This window comes from Grus americana, chromosome 15 (assembly GCF_028858705.1).
Source record: "Grus americana isolate bGruAme1 chromosome 15, bGruAme1.mat, whole genome shotgun sequence".
NCBI classification, from domain to species: Eukaryota; Metazoa; Chordata; class Aves; order Gruiformes; family Gruidae; genus Grus; species Grus americana.
The window spans coordinates 7,948,361-7,967,338 of NC_072866.1; the positions used below are offsets into that span (position 1 = coordinate 7,948,361).

The 18,978-nt window shown below is 45.7% G+C and overlaps 2 protein-coding genes across 2 annotated transcripts; one reads left to right on the forward strand and one right to left on the reverse strand.

The window, feature by feature from the left end:
- Nucleotides 1-29: 29 nt before the first annotated feature.
- Nucleotides 30-8,706, reverse strand: EARS2 (glutamyl-tRNA synthetase 2, mitochondrial). Its single transcript, XM_054842744.1, has 9 exons — nucleotides 8,372-8,706; nucleotides 7,617-7,772; nucleotides 6,462-6,651; nucleotides 5,700-6,172; nucleotides 4,765-4,873; nucleotides 4,080-4,233; nucleotides 2,735-2,865; nucleotides 1,223-1,358; nucleotides 30-737 (listed from the first exon to the last, which is right to left on the reverse strand). The coding sequence occupies exons 1-9, from the start codon at nucleotides 8,457-8,459 to the stop codon at nucleotides 654-656; spliced, it is 1,521 nt and encodes a 506-aa protein (XP_054698719.1). The 5' UTR covers nucleotides 8,460-8,706; the 3' UTR covers nucleotides 30-653.
- Nucleotides 8,707-8,766: 60 nt separating this feature from the next.
- UBFD1 (ubiquitin family domain containing 1) lies at nucleotides 8,767-15,717 on the forward strand. The gene is made up of 7 exons (XM_054842745.1): nucleotides 8,767-8,889; nucleotides 9,131-9,397; nucleotides 9,491-9,699; nucleotides 10,897-10,962; nucleotides 11,171-11,276; nucleotides 13,764-13,846; nucleotides 15,121-15,717. Exons 1-7 carry the CDS (start codon nucleotides 8,859-8,861, stop codon nucleotides 15,229-15,231), a joined length of 873 nt encoding a protein of 290 aa, XP_054698720.1. The 5' UTR covers nucleotides 8,767-8,858; the 3' UTR covers nucleotides 15,232-15,717.
- The last annotated feature ends 3,261 nt before the right edge of the window (nucleotides 15,718-18,978 follow it).

Below are 18,978 nucleotides of genomic sequence, written 5' to 3' on the forward strand. Positions count from 1 at the left end.
TGGCAAGAACAGAATCAAAAGTCACCACGTTAATTTAATAATTAAAAGATCATCATCCAAAAGAGGAAAAAACACCCCAATCTCCTGGTCAGGGATATTTTTAGCAGAACCACATGCGTGACACAGTACACAGGGAGGAGAGTCCCCCTCTCCGAGCAGCTCAGCCTGGCAGGGCACCGGGGCAGCTAAGAGGGCAGCAGCTATAATATACATATTATATTTATATATATAAAAATACCCTCCCCACAGTACATGTTGGGGACCTGTGTAGTCGTAGCTGTGAGTACCCTGATTCTCAGGCCCTCTCCAAAAAGAGACCAATCGCTTGAGACAAGTCATGCTGGTATCAGAAATAGCATTACTTTCTGTCCACACAGTCTGAATTTAAACGCTGATAAAAGTCTCTTTCTCCCAACCCGGAAACCAGGCTATTTGCACGAGATGAAAGCAGAAGGACAGACCTAAATCTGTTCGGTTCCTCTCCCAAACTGGCTTATGCTTAGTGCAGATACATACAACATCACTGTGACACCTGCCTGGTCTAAAGCCCCGCTCATCTGATCAAAGATAATCATGCTGAGATCAAAAAATACAGGTGCTGTCTACATCATCTGAGTCCATGGGCTGGTTGTCGGTGTCATTTCTGTCTCGTATTAGCTAGCTAGTGCTTTGTGTATTCTTCCACACACTTCTTTGGGTCCCAAAGTCACCATCATCTCAGCAACGCTCGGTCCGTGCTGCAAACACAGAAGTAGTCATTGTACAAATGGAAACTTACACTTTTCAGTACGTGTTTATGCATCATCATGGCGGAAATGATGGAGTGATTAGCTATCAGATCGCTGTTAGAGCAAGGGTAGGGGTTTTATTAGCAATCTCAAAACAAGGATGATTTGGATTTTTTTTTTCTCCTGAAGCAGATTGCACATAAAATCCCAGTTTTGCCCAAAACCTACAACTTTGCCAACACTCCCTACAACTGGTCCAGAGGTTTTTCTGACTTCAGATTTGTGACCAGCATATTCACACTTTGACAACTTCTGCCTTTCTGAAACTTTCAGAACAGCCTTTTCTTCCAGAATTGCTGTATATCAGTACTTTTGCTCATAAGAGAAACTGATGTCAATTCTTGCAAGATATCCAAATATCAGTATCTTGCTATCAGAAAGAAAAGAGTTGTTTAAAAAAAAGAAGGTCCCAGTCTCGGAATTTTTATTTTTACCTGCTGCCCACTGAGAGCCAAGCGAAGGAGCTTCATCATGCTGCTGTACTTAGTCTCTTTTGTTTGCTTCTGGAGGCTTCTCAGGTCTGTGTTCAACTCCTCCACAGTCAAAACAGCTGCCTGCCTTGTCATGAGCCTTTAGGAAAGAAAATGTCCTTATAATGTACAAAACACAGGATTCCTACCCAGAAATGACTAATGACTTCGATGACTGCCAGCTACCTCAGGCTGATTTCGCAAAATCTTCTGGCAACAGCAGCGCTCCAAGGTAAACTTTCCTGCCCTTCACTCCTGCCCTGTGCCAGGGCACTCCCTCTGCTCACTGCAGCGCTGGTCATGTGCACGGGCACCCTCCTAGGCTGGCAGGTGGGACTGCTCTACCCCGATACCGCTGCTAAGGCTCTGCTTTGTGAAACCGTACCTTTACTTCAACAGCACCAGAAGCACAGGTTCAGAAAAGCAGGCATCAAGTTTAAATCACAAAATTATGCCAAGGATCTGGAAAACCACAGCAAAAGCAGTAATTCTGATTTCTTTTTTAATAATATGATTTTTAGAGATGCAGGGGCCATTGCTGATACTACTCAGCTGTAGGTAGCAGTACTACTATCCCTCCAGGATAGCGAGTATTCTGACATTTAAATTACCATCACTTGGATTCAGTTACCACTCAGTTGTGACAAGTGACTGAGGGCAACTGCCTTTACAGATAGCTGAAAATAATAACTCAATTTGCAGATACTGCCACCCTAATTACTCCCAAAACTGGTTTTCAGGGCTCATTTTAGTCCAGAGGTGAGACTTGAACTGGAAAGGCGACTGATGTACCACCCTGCCTAGCTGCAAGACGTGGAGTAGCAGAGGGACATGGGGCAGCAGTGAAACTCATTGGCAAAACCCCACAAACCTCACTGGCATAGAAGGAAGGTCCTAGACTGGGCAGACTGTCTGCCATCCCAGCAATGTTTCTGAGCGGACAGAACTGCAGACAGAACTGCTAGCTAGAGACAAAGAAATGGCAGCAGGAAAAGCCCCCCTGGGACGAGCTCCTCAAAGTGACAGCGATTCTGGCTGGACACGAACTGTGTTCATCCCAGAGACCCAGAAGTCTCATTACATAATCTGAATACACGTTGACCAAAACCACCTCACACTTCTCCAGTTCGATGCTGTAGCAGACAAAAACACAGGAGATCAGGTGGCCCAGGAAAACCCTGCTAACGCCGCTGCTTCACTAGTGCCATGCTGGCACACAAACTCTGCTGCGCTTGGTGCTTTACTAAATCCAGGTGTGGCAATTCTTGCTTGCGAGCACTGATGTGAGCTTTCCCGCTGGCAAGCTGCTTTTCAATTAAAACCACAGAATTTCTCTCTAGTTACTAACTATAGCACATTCCAAAGTAGAGCAAATTAAATAAGAACTATGAGCATGTCCAACATCAATACAGCAGCCAAGAGCAATGCTCTGAGGTAGGCAGGTGGGTGTGTACAGAGCTGGGAAGAGACACTTACCCTAAGACTAGGTTTCCTATTTCATCTACTTCTGCAGAAATGGTGTGTAGCTGCTCTCGGGACACTGAGGGCCTAACCCATAAGTAAGAATAATCAGATGACACGAGGTTCTTCAGGAGGCTTATGTGACCCTGGAGAGAGAAAGCAAAGCTGTCAAGGTAGAGGGTTAAGCTAGGGGGGAGCAAACACATCCTGTCTGGACTTCACAAACGGTTAAAGAGGGTCCAAACACACCACTGCCTCTTACTCTGTGCGGCTCAGAGGAAACATGAATCACTGACATTTAAGCAGCTGAGTTTTTCACACCCATCTCCAGCCAGTGTGAGCAGGGACACAGAAGAAGCCCAAAGGGCCACTGCTGTACCCGTGCTGCAGAGCCACGTGCAGGCTGACTCAGAGTTAGTCCGGGGAAGTGGCTCGCCACATTCATCTGCCACCTTTCAAGAGACAGTGGGAAATCACATGAGTCACTGTCCTGCTGCCACAGTGAAGCCTTCATGCTGGAACAGTTGGGTTTCTTCCTGCCCTCACAAAGAAAGCTTTATTCTTCACAAGGAAGTCTCCAGATACTACAGTAACATCCCAGGGGCAGGCTGGGAAATAGCTGGGCTCATCCTCCTTCCTGGCATTGGGAAGAGCCACAGTATCTTCTGTCCCCTCTACAGCCGGCAGTCTGCTACTTAACCGAGACCAGCGCTCCCAATGCACAAACCCCACTAATTTAACCACTGAGAGTTTCATCCACCTCTGCAAAGAGGTTGCTTTGACTCTGGTACCAAACCATGGAGCAGCAGCAACGCAGAAGCACCTTACACTGCTCAGACAGCAAAAGCTAGAGGTGAGCAGTGTCCTGGCCCTGGGTGCTGGACCTTCCCATCACAAGCAGCTGCATCCTGGGCTACAGGAGAAGCACACCTTGGAGGTTTTTCAACACTCATCTAGACAAAATCCAGCACTACTGACAGTCCTGCTCTGACAGCAAATCACAGAGGTCTTCCAAGAAAATCCTAGAATTCCATGATTTGCTTCCACTGCAGGGACATGTCCTCCCTCTGCCGAGGGAGTTCTCTGCTGGCTTGGAAAAGTACGGATGAGCTTACGACTCTGCAAAAACCACCAAGATATTCACCATGCCCATTCCTACAGGTCAGCTAACTATATCATTGGATTTTTGGCAGTCAGCATGCACACCATCACTTGAGCTGGCAGTGACAGCCATTTGCAGGCTGTGGAGCTTCAGAGCTCAGATCAAAGCAGTGCCCAGGACTCAGCTGAGTCTTCATCCAGGAATCCCACAAAACCTCAGCTCCCCAAAATGGTGACACAATGCTATCACTGCTCATACTTTTCTCAGCAGGAGGACTCGCTCCACATACTCCTTTTCTAGAACCTCTTGAGCCACTTGTTGATCCCCATAGACACGCTCCACCAGCAACTGCAACTCTCTAATTAGCTTCTGTCGCAGCCCTTCATTCTCAATATGACGGGTGAGGTGAATCCTGTAACAAAGAAGAAAAGTGCTTTTGGACTGCTTTGGGTTAGATTGGATCTAATCATCCCAACCTCACAACACTTACCAATTAAAACTGTTAGAAAAGCAAGATTAAACCCCAGACAGACATTCTACAACAAAGCCCTGAGCGCTAATGCACCACAGTGACCAAAAGATGTGGTAACCCTCAGCAGCACAACATCCCTGTAGCACAGGACTGTACTTGCAGAAGTACTCTCTGCAAGCATTGCCTCTTTTTAGATGTTATTCTGAATCTAAACTTAAGACCTCCTAGTACACACCATCTGCCCAGGTTTTTACAGAGCACCTGACACCAGCGTCCAAGCACAGGACAAGAGAGGAGACAGGAATGGTGTAAGCAGAAACTTCTACTTCGCTGTAGCACAGCGAAAAAGCTGCTGTGCTAGGACCATGCTTGATCCAATAAACAAAATCGCCAGACAAAGCCAAGTGCTAGGAATAAATTCTCACTGATGTACAGATCATTAAGTTTTACAGTTACTGCTGATATTTATACCTGTTGAATTCTGGGAGTTTTTCAAGATCCAGGAGGGCAGAATGGGTTGTAATTCTGCCTATTTCAAACTGCAAGATCAGCTCCTCCAGAGTCCTCCCCATCTGTTTCTCTGCAAAATAACCCAACAAGGGAATAATACACATCCACTCTCCTGCAGGAAACTACCATCACTGCCTTTCATTGCAAGCCTCAGGCGCAGGGCTGGGGCAGCAGCACACCCAAGGAAGAAATGACCCAGGAGCCACTTTTTGCAGTGCTAACGGGGATGTACCCCAGCAAACAGGTGGGCACTTGTGGCAAGCAGGCACGGGAAGCTGCCCTCTCCTTACGAGCAGGCTCTGCTAACTACTGGCGAGGAACTGGGACATTCTGCTTGGCTCTTCAGTGGGACATCCCTTGCATCAGTCAGCCAAAAGGAAATAACACTCAACCAGGAGGCTCCTCTGCCCAAGGAAGGTTTCATTTCCAAGCAGAGCTCCCGAAACACAAGTTAATTTGTGATCCTCACACAGCAAGAGCAACAAATGGAGTCATTGACTCAACTTCTCATGGTCTTTCAGGTTAAACAAGAAGCGTGACAAATGTAATACATGACATTGCAATTATTAACCATAGAATACAAGTTTTCCCAAGAGTTCACAGACAGTTTCTTCACCTCGAGATGAATGTTGTCCTGAGCGGAAACCCATTAAGCATCAGACTCAGTTTAAACGGCTGCACAGAGGCAGAAAGATTTCCACCATTCCAGCACACCACCCAGTCTTTCACAGGAGCTCTGCAGAAGCCCTGGTGGCATTTCAGTGAGAAACTGGTCGCCTGACACTCATTTCCTCATCCCTTCAAACACTGTCTCGGTTCTCGGTTATTAAAATAAACCATTCCCCAAAGTCAGCATCAAGAAGTGTCCTACCAAGTTCTGAGCCCGTTGTCGTTACCTGCAAATCCAGAGCCACAGTTGGTTATGATGTCCAGCAGAGCCTCTGGCAAGTAGCCGTCCTGAGCAAAACGCTCCAGAAAGATGTCCCCCTGCCTTTTCGACAGCTTGCCACCATCTTTGTTCAGAAGCAGCGGGAGGTGACCAAACTGAGGGGGATCCCAGCCAAAGGCTTTGTAGAGAAGGAGGTGCTTGGACGTTGAAGTCAGCCACTCAGTTCCCCGCAGAACATGGCTGATGCCCATGTAATGGTCATCCACCACATTTGCCAGGTGGTAAGTGGGGAAGCCGTCCCCCTTGAGAATCACGGGGTCACCTTCCACATCAGCCACTTCGTGCTTGTTCCAGCCATAGACCAGGTCCTGAAAGGGTTCCACCCCCTTCTCCAGCCGGAAGCGGACAACCCAGTCAAGGCCCTGTGACAGCTTCTCAGCCACTTCTGTGGGTGTCAGGTGCCGACACCGGTTGTCGTATCTTTGAGAAAAGAGAACGAAGGTCCCAGTTCAACACAGGCCAACCCCATCAGACATTTTCACGTTCCCAAAACTCTGAATCAATCTCTAAAATTTTAGCTGTAACCTGCCCACCATGTGTCCATCAAACTGCCTCATCTCTGGAGGCTGCTCCCCTAAGCCTCTAAGGGTTACGCTGGCTTGTCTCCCTACGGAGAGTGAGATTACAGTCCTATTGCCCTGCACATTGTTGTAAGTTTTTGCAAGCATGCAGCAGAGAGGGAACCACCCAGCAGAGAAGGAATCCCTACCGTGGGGTCTGCTGGCTCCGCAAAGCCTCCTTCTTCAGCAGCTCCAGGCGCTGGCAGGTACAAAAGCAGCGGTACGCCGCTCCTCTCTCCAAAAGCACATCACTGGCTCTCCTGTAAAGGTCAAGTCTGTGTGACTGCTGGTAGGGTCCAAAGGAACCACCACGGCGAGGACTCTCATCGGGGGGAATACCTGAAATATCAGTATGGTGGGACTTAAAAAGCCCATAAAAGGCAGAGTGAAACCCACCATCAGAGCACACTGAACGAAGACGAAACAGCAAGGTTTGGGAGAGCGTCCAAAGATGGTTTCTGCTGCAGGGCGGCCAGCTAACAGCATCCGTGTAGCCCAGGAGGCAGATTCCCCTGGACTCAGAAGATAAGCAGCAGCCATCATCTTCAGAATATACAGTATTGTGTGTGAAGCAATGAGCAGAAAAAAAACCCCAGAACCTAGCAAAGAGCTGAGTGGCTCTGATACACTACCTAGAGCAAAATGTAGCCAGGTGTACATGTACAAAGTAGCATCCACCCTTTTTATAGTAAAGGACACTCATACCGCAAAAATACAGTTGGGATCTTAGCCAATTATTTTATTACTCCAAATTCAACGGTAAAGTCCTTTGAAGTTTACCCATCCATTAACAGAAGCATCTGTGGGATCTGGCTCTAAGTTTATCACAATTCTGTATCCCAAAATCATCCTCACTTTTAGTTCCTAAGCTCAAAAAGAAGCAGAGGATCAGAATGAAAACTGACACCTCCAGATCCCTTTTAGCAAACATTCCATATACAAACAATTTGTATAAACAGGAAGTTTACAGCGAGGTCTGTGAGATCCAACTTCAGACCCTTCCATCACATCTCTCATGCACAACCTTTGTTACAACTGCACATTGGGCCACTTTCACAAATTTGGATATTACTCCGTGGGAGACAACACAGCCAAAAGAAACGAAACTTAACTAACCAGTTATTTCTGCTATAAAACATACTTCATGATGCCTAGCTGTGCAAATAACTACATTTCAGCTAATTCATCATCTGAAACACTGCACAGCTTGTTATCATGCAAAATGCTCTCAATGTGGGTAGCATTAATCTCTGAAAAGAGGAGAATCTTTCTGCGAGTAAAAAACTAAAGATGTCTCTAAATACCTGCCCAATCCAGCATATCTTCTATTCCTTCTGCAGCTCCAGGCACCACTCGATTTTGATCTGTATCCTCCACTCTCAAAATAAAGGTCCCTCGGTGTTTTTTGGCAAAAATATAATTGTACAAAGCAGTCCGAAGGCCACCCAAATGCAGAAAACCTGTAACCATGGGGAAATCAGAGGAGATGATAATAATTGAGGTCAAATAAAGAGATTTTTAAACATGAGCTGGAAGGGCAGCGCTGCCGGTAACGGAAACCAGCATTAAGCGCTGCCGGGGGCAGGGGGGCACTGCTTGGCTTTGTGGGCCCGTGCGACGGGACTCAATTATCGGTAACGGCCTTCCAAGCACGCGTTCCCTGAAGCGATCTGGAAACCGCTTGTAAGCCGGCACGTGCTAGGAAATCCCGTTTTCCTGGTTTTTCACACGAAAGGACCCCATAGCTTTCCCGCGGTGCTGAACCGGCACAACGCGCTGCAGCTGCTTCAGGGTCCGGCACCGACAGGGCGAATCCAGCCCGGGAGCTCCCGCCAGGAGCTCCGTTCCCTCGGCACTCGAGGGAACGGGTACCTCAGAGCACCCGGTGCGAGGAGCCAGCGGAGCGGCCCGGCACCGAGCGCCCCCCTCTCCCAGCGCGCCCTCCTGAAGTGTTTGAATTGACGTTTTCCAACCCAAAGCGCCGCCCCCGCCCGCAGCGGAGCTCCCCGGGGAAGGGAGGGGGGGCGAGGGGCGGGCCCGGCGAGGGGCCGGGGGTTACCTGTGGGGCTGGGCCCGAACCGCACCCGCGGCCCCGGCCCCCGCTCCGGCCCCGCCGCGCCCCGCAGCGCCCGCAGCGCTCGCGCCATCCCGCCGCACCGCCCACGTGGCCGCGGGCGCTGGTTCCGCCCGGGCGCGCCCAGCCAATCCCCTGGCCCGCAGCGGCCCGGGGGCGGGGCGCCCCGTAAAGGCGCAGCCACGCTCCTACCGACGTGCGGCGCCGGCAGCGCGGGGCGGGGCGCGGCCGCTGCCGTAGCCCCCGGTACCGCGGGACCTCGGCGCCCGGAGGGGCCGGGAGGAGGGCCGGGACCCCCGTGCCCGCGTCCTCGGGCAGCGCGACCAGCGGTCCGGGGGCGCGGCGTGCGGGGCCCGCCCCGCCCACCGGGCGGGGAGGGGCGGGAGGGGGCGGGCTACGGGAGCCGGCGCGGCCCAGTAGGCAGCGGCGGGCGTTTCCCGGCGTGCCCCGCGGCAGATTGTACACAATCATCATGGCCGCCGCCGCCTCTGCGGCCGCCGATGGTAGGAGCCCGCGGTCCCGGCGGCGAGGCGCGGCGAGCGGCAGCGCGGGGTGGGGCGGGGAGCCGGGGAGGCGCCGGCGCGGGGAGCCGGCCCCGGGCAGTCTGCGGGCGGCGGGGGGCGGCGCGGCGCCGGGCGGCTGCTCCGGGGCTGGAGAGCGGGCGGGTCGAGCCGGGTCGGGGTGGGCCGGGCGGGCCGGGGAAGCTTCCCGCTGGCCGGCCTCTTCCTGTCCGCTCGCCTCCAGGTGCCGAGGAGCCGGGCATGGAGGCAGAGGCGCAGGAGCTGCCGCTGGGCTGCGGCGGAGAGAGCGGCTCGCCGGCGGCGGGGAGGTCTCCGGTGGGCGAGGAGCACAGGGATCCCCCGCAGGCGTCTGTCAGCAACGGCGGCGACGCGGAGAGCGGGAAGGAGCTGGTGGAGCTAAAGGTTATCTGGAACAAGAACAAGTACGACGTGAAGTTTTGCCTGGACAGCACGGGGGCCGAGCTGAAGCAGAAGATCCACTCGCTCACAGGTCTGTCGGGGCTGCCGCCTCCTCTCCCGCCTCAGCCTGCGCCTCCTCTCGCCGCTGCTGGGCGGTCTCGTAATCATTATTCTTGCCTCTTAGGCCTTCCACCTGCTATGCAGAAAGTTATGTTCAAGGGACTTCTACCAGAGGAGAAAACATTGCGGGAAATCAAAGTAACAAACGGAGCGAAAATAATGGTTGTTGGCTCTACTATCAATGATGTTTTAGCAGTAAATACACCCAAAGAAGCTGCTCAACAGGAGGTCAAAGCTGAAGAGAATAAAAAGGAGCCGCTTTGCAGACAAAAGGTTATTGATAATCTCAATAATTCCTGGCACGGGGGAGCTGTAGGATTTACGTGGTTCTCTTGTAATACTCCGCAGCCGCCTTTAGGTCCTGTTCCTCCTCAAAGCAGGCTGGGGTTTCTTTTATCACAGCTAAGCGATAGACGGGCTCTGTGCAGAGGAGTTCTAGCAGTAGAAAAATGTTTAGTCTAGTGGAGGCTGGGACCTTGCAAGATACTGCTGGTGCTAGATACAGCCTAGCAGTTCAGACAAGTAATGGTAAATAATAGAAATAGTTCATGGTTATTAGCTCAACTGCAGTCTAAGTTAATTTTGTCTGAAAACTAACTGATATTTGTTGGCATAAAATAATTTGATCTCCAAAAACTGCCTTTAAAACAAACACCAAGGGAGCAGTTCCTTCAGCTGTCCCAGCACTGAAGGGAACATGGATGTTGAATATTCCTCTCGCATCTTGAAGTGCTGCCTGCGAATAGGGAGTGAAGGGCAGTGCAGTGAAGTCGGTTTGGTGGTGGCGGTGCTGCGGTGTAGTGGGGCTGATAAAGGATTTTCAACTGAAGGTATTACCGGCCCCATACCTTCCCCAAAATAAATTTGATTTAAAATTAAATAGTGCATCATTGAACTGCAACCTTTATGAAACATGCTTTTGTTTTTCTATAATTTATCATAGCTCACGTTCACTGTAAGTTCCATCATTGTTTAAAGGTACTTGGCAACTTACAAGCTGTGAGCATGGTTTTCTTAGTTACTACTGCTCTAATCTGTTCTGGTTTGTTGCTGTGCTGCGGTATGTTGCACTGTCAAATGTGGAGGGTTTTCTGCCATTCACTGGATATAACACTGGACTGTTAAAACTGTCTTGCCAAATGCCAACTATGTGATTCAGCATGTACAATATTAAAGTGGGGCTTGGGATTTTAAATTTTTTTTAATAGACATATATTTATGTATATGGTGGAAGGGATGTTACCCTTTGCCTTATATTGGGGTTTTAGTCATTTATATAATTTCTTTAAACTGTTGTAAAAAGTGCTCGGTTAACTTTGAAAATTAACCGTTTCCTGTGTGATAAATGACTGGGAATAGTCCTTAACTGTCTGTTAGTGCTACTGGGATATAGTCAAGGGTGCAGCTGGAAGTAAATTGAAAAGCTCTGTTGCATTTCTGTAAATGCTAATTTCTGTTTTTATATTGTAGCAACACAGAAAAGTACTGGATAAAGGAAAACCTGATGATGTGATGCCTTCTGTTAAAGGCGTTCAGGTAAGTAAACAAGTACTTGAGACATTGTCATAATCAGAAGAGAGAGACTTTTTTGTCATTCGAGACCTTTCTTTGCTGGTTCAATCGTTCTTTGCTATCTTAGCAGAAAACTGGAAAGATGGATCATCCTTATATTTAAAAAGTTAAGAGAATATAGCTTTTCCCGTTAAAGTCCTTCACCGTGACTTGCTATGTTGCCTCTTTGTAGGAGCGCCTGCCAACAGTGCCATTATCTGGCATGTACAACAAGTCGGGGGGGAAAGTAAGATTGACCTTTAAACTTGAGCAAGACCAGCTATGGATTGGTACAAAAGGTGAGCAACTCTAAAACTCTGAGATGAATAATTGATAATTGGGTTATAAGTGAATTGTGTGACCTAGAAATAGCTTCTAGTGTGACTAAATTGTGTTTAGGGAATAGTGTTGGTATTGTAATACTTCAAAACTAAATTTTGCTTCCTCTTCTCAAATGCCATTCTCCCAGATCATTGAATGTTACTGGATATTTTACTTCTGTTCTTGAAAAACTTCAGTTCAGTTGTGCCTGTAGACTAGTGTTCCAATCTGCTATTCATAGCTGCAAATGTAAATTATATTTGGCATTTCTAGCATATCTCAAAAGCACTTCATAAACATTGGTTTGCTGCCAACATCACATAGAGGCTCAGTGACTTGGCTGAGACTCAGAACGGAATCTTAGGACTGGGATTAAAACTAGGAGTGCTGGCATCTCTGTCATTATCTGTCCTTCCGACCAAAATTAGTTGGGTGTCTTGTTTCAGTGATGTACAACTGCAGAAACTATGGCATGTGTTGCAGTGCAGAGGAATCAGTTTACCGTCTTGAGTGGTGCCAGAAGGAGCTGAAAGCACTGTGGTGATAACGTGCATTGCTGAGGACATCTCAGATAACCCCTTGCCTCCAGAGGAAACTGTGTTCCTTTAGTTTGACCAAGATGGGACAGTATTATAATGATGAGCAAGAGGAATAGAAGTGCTTGCTCACTGTCCCAGTAAAGTAACCTAATTGGATGGTAATATTAGCTTTGGATGGCACCTCCAGCTGCTATGTTATTTCCAAAGTAAGCAGAAATCTCGAAAGTTTTTGACCTTTCCTTTGTAGGACAGACTTGACTGTGAAGATTTTTCTGGCTTTAAAACCTCTATCAGTACCAGTTGCAGTGATTTTTCTCCTGGGCTAAGTGATGGAGCAAGACATTGTTCTTTTTCCTCTATAGGTTAGGCAGCCAGATCTTTTTGTTATTGATAACATGTTCTAAATACATGATCAGTATTCAGGTAATTAATCCTCTTCCTTCACCTTCTAGACGAGTTTCAAGTTTAGTATTTCTGAAGTGTTCTAGATTAGTGTTTTGTAAGCTGTGAAATTTGATTCTTCTTGTAGTCATCTGTCTTTCACGTAACCTGTTTCCCTACTTCTCAAAATTAGCAGCGGCTTGCTTCCTCTAGGGAATGTTTGTAATTGCTGGCTGTTGTTGGGAAAAACTCCTTCCTGCTCTGAGAAATTCATGGCAGATACCAGCGCAAGGGCTAGAATAAAACCTACTGGGTGTTAACGCAGGTTTTTGCTTGCTAGTCCTGGAAAGTTGAAACTGATTCTTCCCACACACAGCTTCCCTGTGCTTCGCAGATCACTTGGTACATTTTTGTAATCTAAGGTTTGGTTACAGGTAGATGTTTCTCAGTTGCTCTGTGTCATTTTCATAGAGGTGGTGATAATATGGATCTGTCTATGGCTGAGATTGTGAAGAGTAATTGATTCACAGGATGCTAAATGAGTGAAAAGTAAGATTTTACTTAATGATTGAATGTTGCGAGTCTGGAATAGTTTGGAGTCAGGTTAGTTACAGCGCTGAGAATATTTGTCTTTACTAAGTTTATCTCCCTGTGTGCTGTTTTTAGGTAGGTGGGTTTTTTCTGGGTCACACAAATTAGGTATCTCCGAGGAACTCGTAGTTCTGTTTCTCCTTTGTAGAGTGTTTATGGTTTTCGCTGTCTTATAGCCAAGAATATAATTTTAGGCTGGAACTGAAAGGAAGGATCTTGGAGTTAAGTTTTCAGAAAGAAGTGAGGACAGAACTGAGACAGAAAAAGTCTGCCCTGAACCATATAGTTTGTCATTCTTGTTGGTTACCTCTGGCTGGCTGACAATAGTCTGTTGTGTAATTGTAGTAATCTTTTTTTTGTTTTGTTTTGTTTCTCTCTCTGTTTCTTTCCCTGTTTGCTCATTAACATTTCCTTCGCTGGGCTTTTAGAGTAATAGTTGAACACTGCCTCAGGATAAAACCAGGACTAGGCTTTTGAAGAATTAGTTAGCCTATCTTTCAGCTTTTTCAGCCTTGTCATTTCTGTAGAGCTTAGTGTAATCCTCAGTAGTTAGTCCTGACTGTTCTTACACGTGGACCAGCTTTCACTACGGTGAGTAATCCCGCTGGTCTGACTGGAGTTCCTATGGGGAAACATCGGATAAAGCCAGGGTTTTCTCCTCACTGAATTTATTCCTGAATCAGGTACACTGAGTACTTAATGTGATGCAGGGACATAAAAGGTGAGGAACTGTGTGATCCAGTTTTGGATTCCTTTAAATTATTAGAGTGCCAGCTGTGGGGTATGTGGTAACATGGAAGATAGGCTTCTCAGCAGCAGGTATCCAAAGTTTACCCAATGAGGAGACTGCTGACATGAGGAGCTTTTGGAAGTAATGGAGGTGGTATTTGAAATTAATATGAAATACTGCTTCCTCATGTATCAGAAATAATGCTTTGATCAATTTTAATGTAGAGAGAACAGAAAAGTTACCCATGGGGTCCATTAAAAATGTGGTGAGTGAACCTATTGAAGGACATGAGGATTATCACATGATGGTAAGTAATGTCTCTACTTTAATTATATCAGTCTAATTACTTTGTGCCAATACACAGAAATAAGGCTTTCAAAACATAGCAAGCCAGAGACCGATAGTAATACCAGCCTCGTGCTGTGGAAGATGGGAATGTGGACATGGTCTGCTGTCACAGTGTAAATATTTTGGGTGGCATACTGAGTACCTGCTACTTTGTGGAAATCTAGGCTGATTTCATGCAAACATCAAGTGCTTAAGTGTGATTTCATATCTTCTGTCTTGTGACAGCGTTAAAACAGTAAAAATACTCACAATATAGCTCATGATTTCTTAATGTTAGTGATACTTTCCTATATCTAGTTTAACTTCTAGTTTCCATTGTATTTTTATATAAATAACAGGCCTTGCTGGAGGTTTAAAAAAAGTAGTGATTCAATGTTGTAATATTTTTTCCCCATATGTAATTTCCTGAAAAACTGGTATTTGGTCTAGAAAAGTAACATGTTTAAGAGAGCTGTGCTAATACTACTGAATTTTTGGCTGTTTCTTTTAATCTGTGGGTTTTTCTGAGGTCTTTCTTTCCGAAGACTAAAAGTAACTAACTTTTAATGTTGAAGTAAGTTGCTTATATAAGTCTGTTTCCTTCTTTAGGGGAAGAAAGGGGAAATGTTATACCTTAAAATTATTGTCTGCAGGAGGGTGCTGACCTAGTCTTTGTCCAAATACTTGATTTTTGATCACCCATGTAAGAAAATGTCCTCTTCATAACATGATACAATAAACTCTTATCCTAAAGTAAGGATAGAGGTTATTGGCATGCCATGGTGCTCCTCTCCTATTTATACTGACAGAAGTTGAGAGTAGGACATTATGTCTAAATATAAAATTCTATGAAGTGTTATGACTGTGAAAACATGGTCATTGTCTTAGTTCCTGTTTGGCTTCTCAACTCTGTGCGTGCTGCTCATTTCTTTAGAGACTTTGAGTTACGCTTCAGATTCTGTCTTCCAGAATAATTTCCCCATGTTCTTGAAAGTGGCCAAGAGTTTTCGTTGCTGCTATGATATCATAAAAGGAAAGAGCCCATCATTTTAATTGGTACTTTGCAGTTCTTGTTTCTCCGAGGAATGCTTTTTTCATTGCTTACCAAAATATATGTAGTATGCACCAAGTGTTTGAAGGAGGCAGTAGGTCTAACAGACTTGTCTGATTTTTGTAGTGGATAAGCTGTATCTGTCCACTGGTATAAGCTGTTCTGTTTCCCATTTGTAAATGTTGTCATTTTTAACTTTGCAGGCATTTCAGCTGGGCCCAACAGAAGCATCTTACTACTGGGTCTATTGGGTACCAACTCAATATGTTGATGCAATCAAAGACACGGTGCTGGGAAAGTGGCAGTATTTTTGAAAGCACGCTCACCTCTGGCACAGGAAAATGACACAAAGCTAAGGACACTGCTGGGAGAGGCCTCCAACATCCCTGGATGTGATAGTCCTGGAACTTATTAATAAAATATGATAAACGAGGCATTGATGGAAGCCAGAGGTGATGTTCTTTCACCATTAGTTTACTTTTAACTTAAAAAAATTTCACCATCCCTTTTCTGCAGTCAGCTTCAACCATATTTAAAGCAAATACAATGGAAATCAATAAATCTTAATTCACAAAATATTGTGTGTAATACACTTAAATCTGCTGAGAGTTGATCTTCCAATTTAGTTTTAAAAAGAAAATATTACAATGTATTATTGAGGATTTTTTACATGGTTTGAACAAAAACAAATATTTTCATAATCTTTCAGTTACAAGCGTTAGATTTAATTTAGTTACTTGGTTGTGACTGAGAATTTCAGAAACAGTTTTTTAAAAATAAACTTTAAACCGTATGCAAAATTGATGTTTAGTAAGCCATATTCTGCTGGCCCTTTTATTTCAAGTTTGAATCTTTGGTAGCAAAACTCTTACTTTTTTTCTTTTAATTTTTTTTTAACCCAAAGATGCCCTGCTTTGTTGTTTTGGTTTTTCTCTCTTTTTTTTTTTTTTTTTTTTCAATACTAGAAGCTCTGGGTTGGTTCTCTGTGTAGCATGTTTGGAGCAGACGAATACCACTGTGGATGTTTTGTAATCGCAATGACCCAGTGCTGCTTACTGTCCCCTTTCATGCCATGTTAGTTGTTCCCCTCCCACCTGCATACCTCTCTGGTCCTGTTCTGCCTCCCGCCCTGGGGGTGCTACATTTTTCGGAGCATTTTCTTCATCATGCATGTTGCAGTCCAGAATCATTTTGCAGCTGTTGCGATGACACTTACCTGTTTGACTGGAAAAAAACAAAAACAAACCAAAAAAACCAACCCTCTAGAGTGCACTGCATAATGCTGTCTGGCATGAGCGGGGTGAAGCAGTGATACAGATCTTGCAAAGGGAGTGAACCAAAGAGACCTTCCTGCCTTGTTTGGGGGTGGGGGGAGCAGGGAAGAGGGAAGCTCGGATGCCGCTTTGGATCCTAAAATAACGGCAGTAGTCTTTTGTGACCTGTATTTAAAAATTTGTAGTTCTCTTATTCAGTGAGTCTTACCAAATTTAGGATATCTATCCAGCAACTGATCTTTTGAAATTTAAATCACCTTTCAGCTTTTCTCTTGCTCAAGTTTACAGGAAGTTCTTGCATCTTGTCCTGTCTGAAATAATGCTCCTTGCCTTTGGTTTGTGATGTTCTGTGTGTCATCTCAGCAATTCACGTGCCATTTATCTCAGGTTTTCTGAATGGACCTTTCAGTCCTGAAAAGGTGCACACCCTTAACAGATTGTATTGTGCAGTCAGACTGAATCAGTCTTGCTCTGTGTTAAACCTGCATCTAACAGATTGTTGGTTTTGGGGTTTTTTTTTTTTAACACTGTAGGCTTGATATTGCTCAATGTATGTAGCTCAACATTTTGTGAAACTCATGGAGAAATAGCCTTGTAGGAATAGCTGATCTTAATATATTCCATGTCCATTTTTCACTCTCCTTGAAACAGCCCAGTTGAAACTCAGCAGGTGCAAATTCCCAAATGAGTATTTATTTTTATTTTAGAGAGTGGGAAAAGCGTTCACTTTATGGTATGAGATTACATATTTACCTGTAGACTCTAGATAGCAACATAAGCAGCTTTTGTTTTGTATTTTCAGTGAGAGCATTCATGCGATACGAATTTTAAAGGTGTTTCATATCCTACTTATAAACTAGCGATGTGCTTGTTACTCTTGTAGCTTGAGGTATTTCCTTTCTGTGTACAAGCCACCAGCAGTGTGTCTTGACATAAATGCATTGAGACAGGAGCTCTTCCTGCAGCGGTGCTGTGTCAGCTCCCTGGAACAGCCCCCTCCCGACACTCGGAGCGAGTGCAGGTAGTGGATTTGGCGTTAGTTAATTGGAGATAACATTACAACGTAAGTGCAGCTGTCACACTTCTTATTGTCTTGTTGCTAATCCTGGTGTTAAGGCTTAAACTTAAAATTTAGTACCTGGCAGACGGTGTACGCGCTACAGTATAATGACAATGGGTGACATTAGCTTTTTCTGGCACTTGGGGTTACCTTAGCACTTGTTGTCTTGTTGGTTCTGTGATTATCAGCTCCCGCTTGCTGCTTGACTTGCTTGGACCTGTCTGTACATCCATTCATATTCCATTTTCCTTTCCCATTCTTTCGTTTGCTTGGTCCTTGAGAAGACATGTAGCTTAGTTCCAGCTCCTCCCCAGAGCTCCTGTGGCTTCTGTGCTCGATGCAGCGACCCGGGTGAGTACGCTCTGCTGCTAGTGCCGTGGGAGGGCAGGTACCTGATCTATCGCTGCCGAGACAAGAGGGGCACCTTGGGCATGGGCCACAGGGCAGCCTTGAACGTTCCTGTCTGCTCCTTTGCCAAGGGTACGATTATTCTGCATCCTGTGCCAGGTACAATCAATCATCTCAAAAGAAAATGAATATAAAAACCATTGGTTACAAAGCAATTTTAAACAGGGAGAAGAAAATACTATAAGCTAAGAAAAATGTGATCCTATTTAGGTGCTGCTTTTCAAGTTGGATTTGATTTGAAAAAGGAAATTGTTTCACTTTTTTGTTCTATGTGCAAAGTTTGAATTAAAATACAGGAAAGTGATACTTACATAAAATGCTTTAATTGGCTATAATATCTTAGGTTTCTTGGGAGTTCTTTGACATGAACATTCCAATCAAACTTAGCAACACTGCTTTTAAGATCCTTTCTCTTTCAGGACAATGTGAAGCTTTATCTTCTGGTATATACCGATTTTTCCAAGGCAATTATTGACATTAACTAATGATCATTAACATCTAAGAAAACACCATCTCTCTAGTTCGATAGCGTCACAGCTTGCCTATCTGGGGAGCTGTTTGCTAGCCTCTCTCTTGACGTTGGGTTTTACTCTCTGATATCTGTGATTGTCTCCGGGGCAGATTCAGCATAACAAATGGTCCTGTGGAGGAATTTGGCAAGTAGTCCTCAGTAAGACACAAGTGTTGTGAGTAAAGTGCAAATATAATCAGTATTTTGAGTTGGCTGATAAAGATGTTTTCAGATCCGACATGTAATCTTCCGTAGGAAGTTTCTGGTAATACCTGGTGATTCTTGTACAAAAGTTTATTTCAGTTAAATTACAATTCAGTGATCTCCTTTCAATGGAGGTGGATTCCCTATTGTATATATGTGTAATTCCCCATGAACATTTTGGGGTACGATTCCTTGTGAAGTTGTATTGAGTGTTTTGCTGGATTTACTAATTGGGAATTAAAGCATCCGTAACGCAAACGTGGCTTTCCACAGAACAAAGCCAGTGTTTCCCACGCTGCACTGGCAGCTGCTCCCAACACCCGGGCAGCGTCTTCCTCCTCGCTGCCGTCCTGTCAGGGAGAAGTCCTGCTGCGGTCCCTGAGCTCTCCGTATGCCGTTTGATGGCGTTGAGACTTGAGGCTCACCTGTATGGCATTCCTTTCCTTTCTCCGTGCCCAGCACTGTGGGTTCTTCTGTCCTTGTCCCGAGTTGAGTATTCCTTCCTTCTCTGTGCATCGCGAGCGTAAACAGTTCCTGGATTAGTATTGCATTAGAAATGCAAAAGTATATCACTAAACCTTGTCTGGGTTTGAACAGAGACTGT

Excerpts from the sequence above, each read along its gene's own strand:
- EARS2 (XM_054842744.1), bottom strand. The coding sequence starts at position 8,459 with ATGGCGCGAGCGCTGCGGGCGCTGCGGGGCGCGGCGGGGCCGGAGCGG. Across the intron at positions 7,773-8,371 it reads GTTCGGGCCCAGCCCCACAG|GTTTTCTGCATTTGGGTGGC; the intron begins GTAACCCCCGGC and ends CCATGGTTACAG. Across the intron at positions 4,234-4,764 it reads AAACTCCCAGAATTCAACAG|GATTCACCTCACCCGTCATA; the intron begins GTATAAATATCA and ends TCTTTGTTACAG.
- UBFD1 (XM_054842745.1), top strand. The coding sequence starts at position 8,859 with ATGGCCGCCGCCGCCTCTGCGGCCGCCGATG. Across the intron at positions 9,398-9,490 it reads GAAGATCCACTCGCTCACAG|GCCTTCCACCTGCTATGCAG; the intron begins GTCTGTCGGGGC and ends CTTGCCTCTTAG. Across the intron at positions 10,963-11,170 it reads CTTCTGTTAAAGGCGTTCAG|GAGCGCCTGCCAACAGTGCC; the intron begins GTAAGTAAACAA and ends GCCTCTTTGTAG.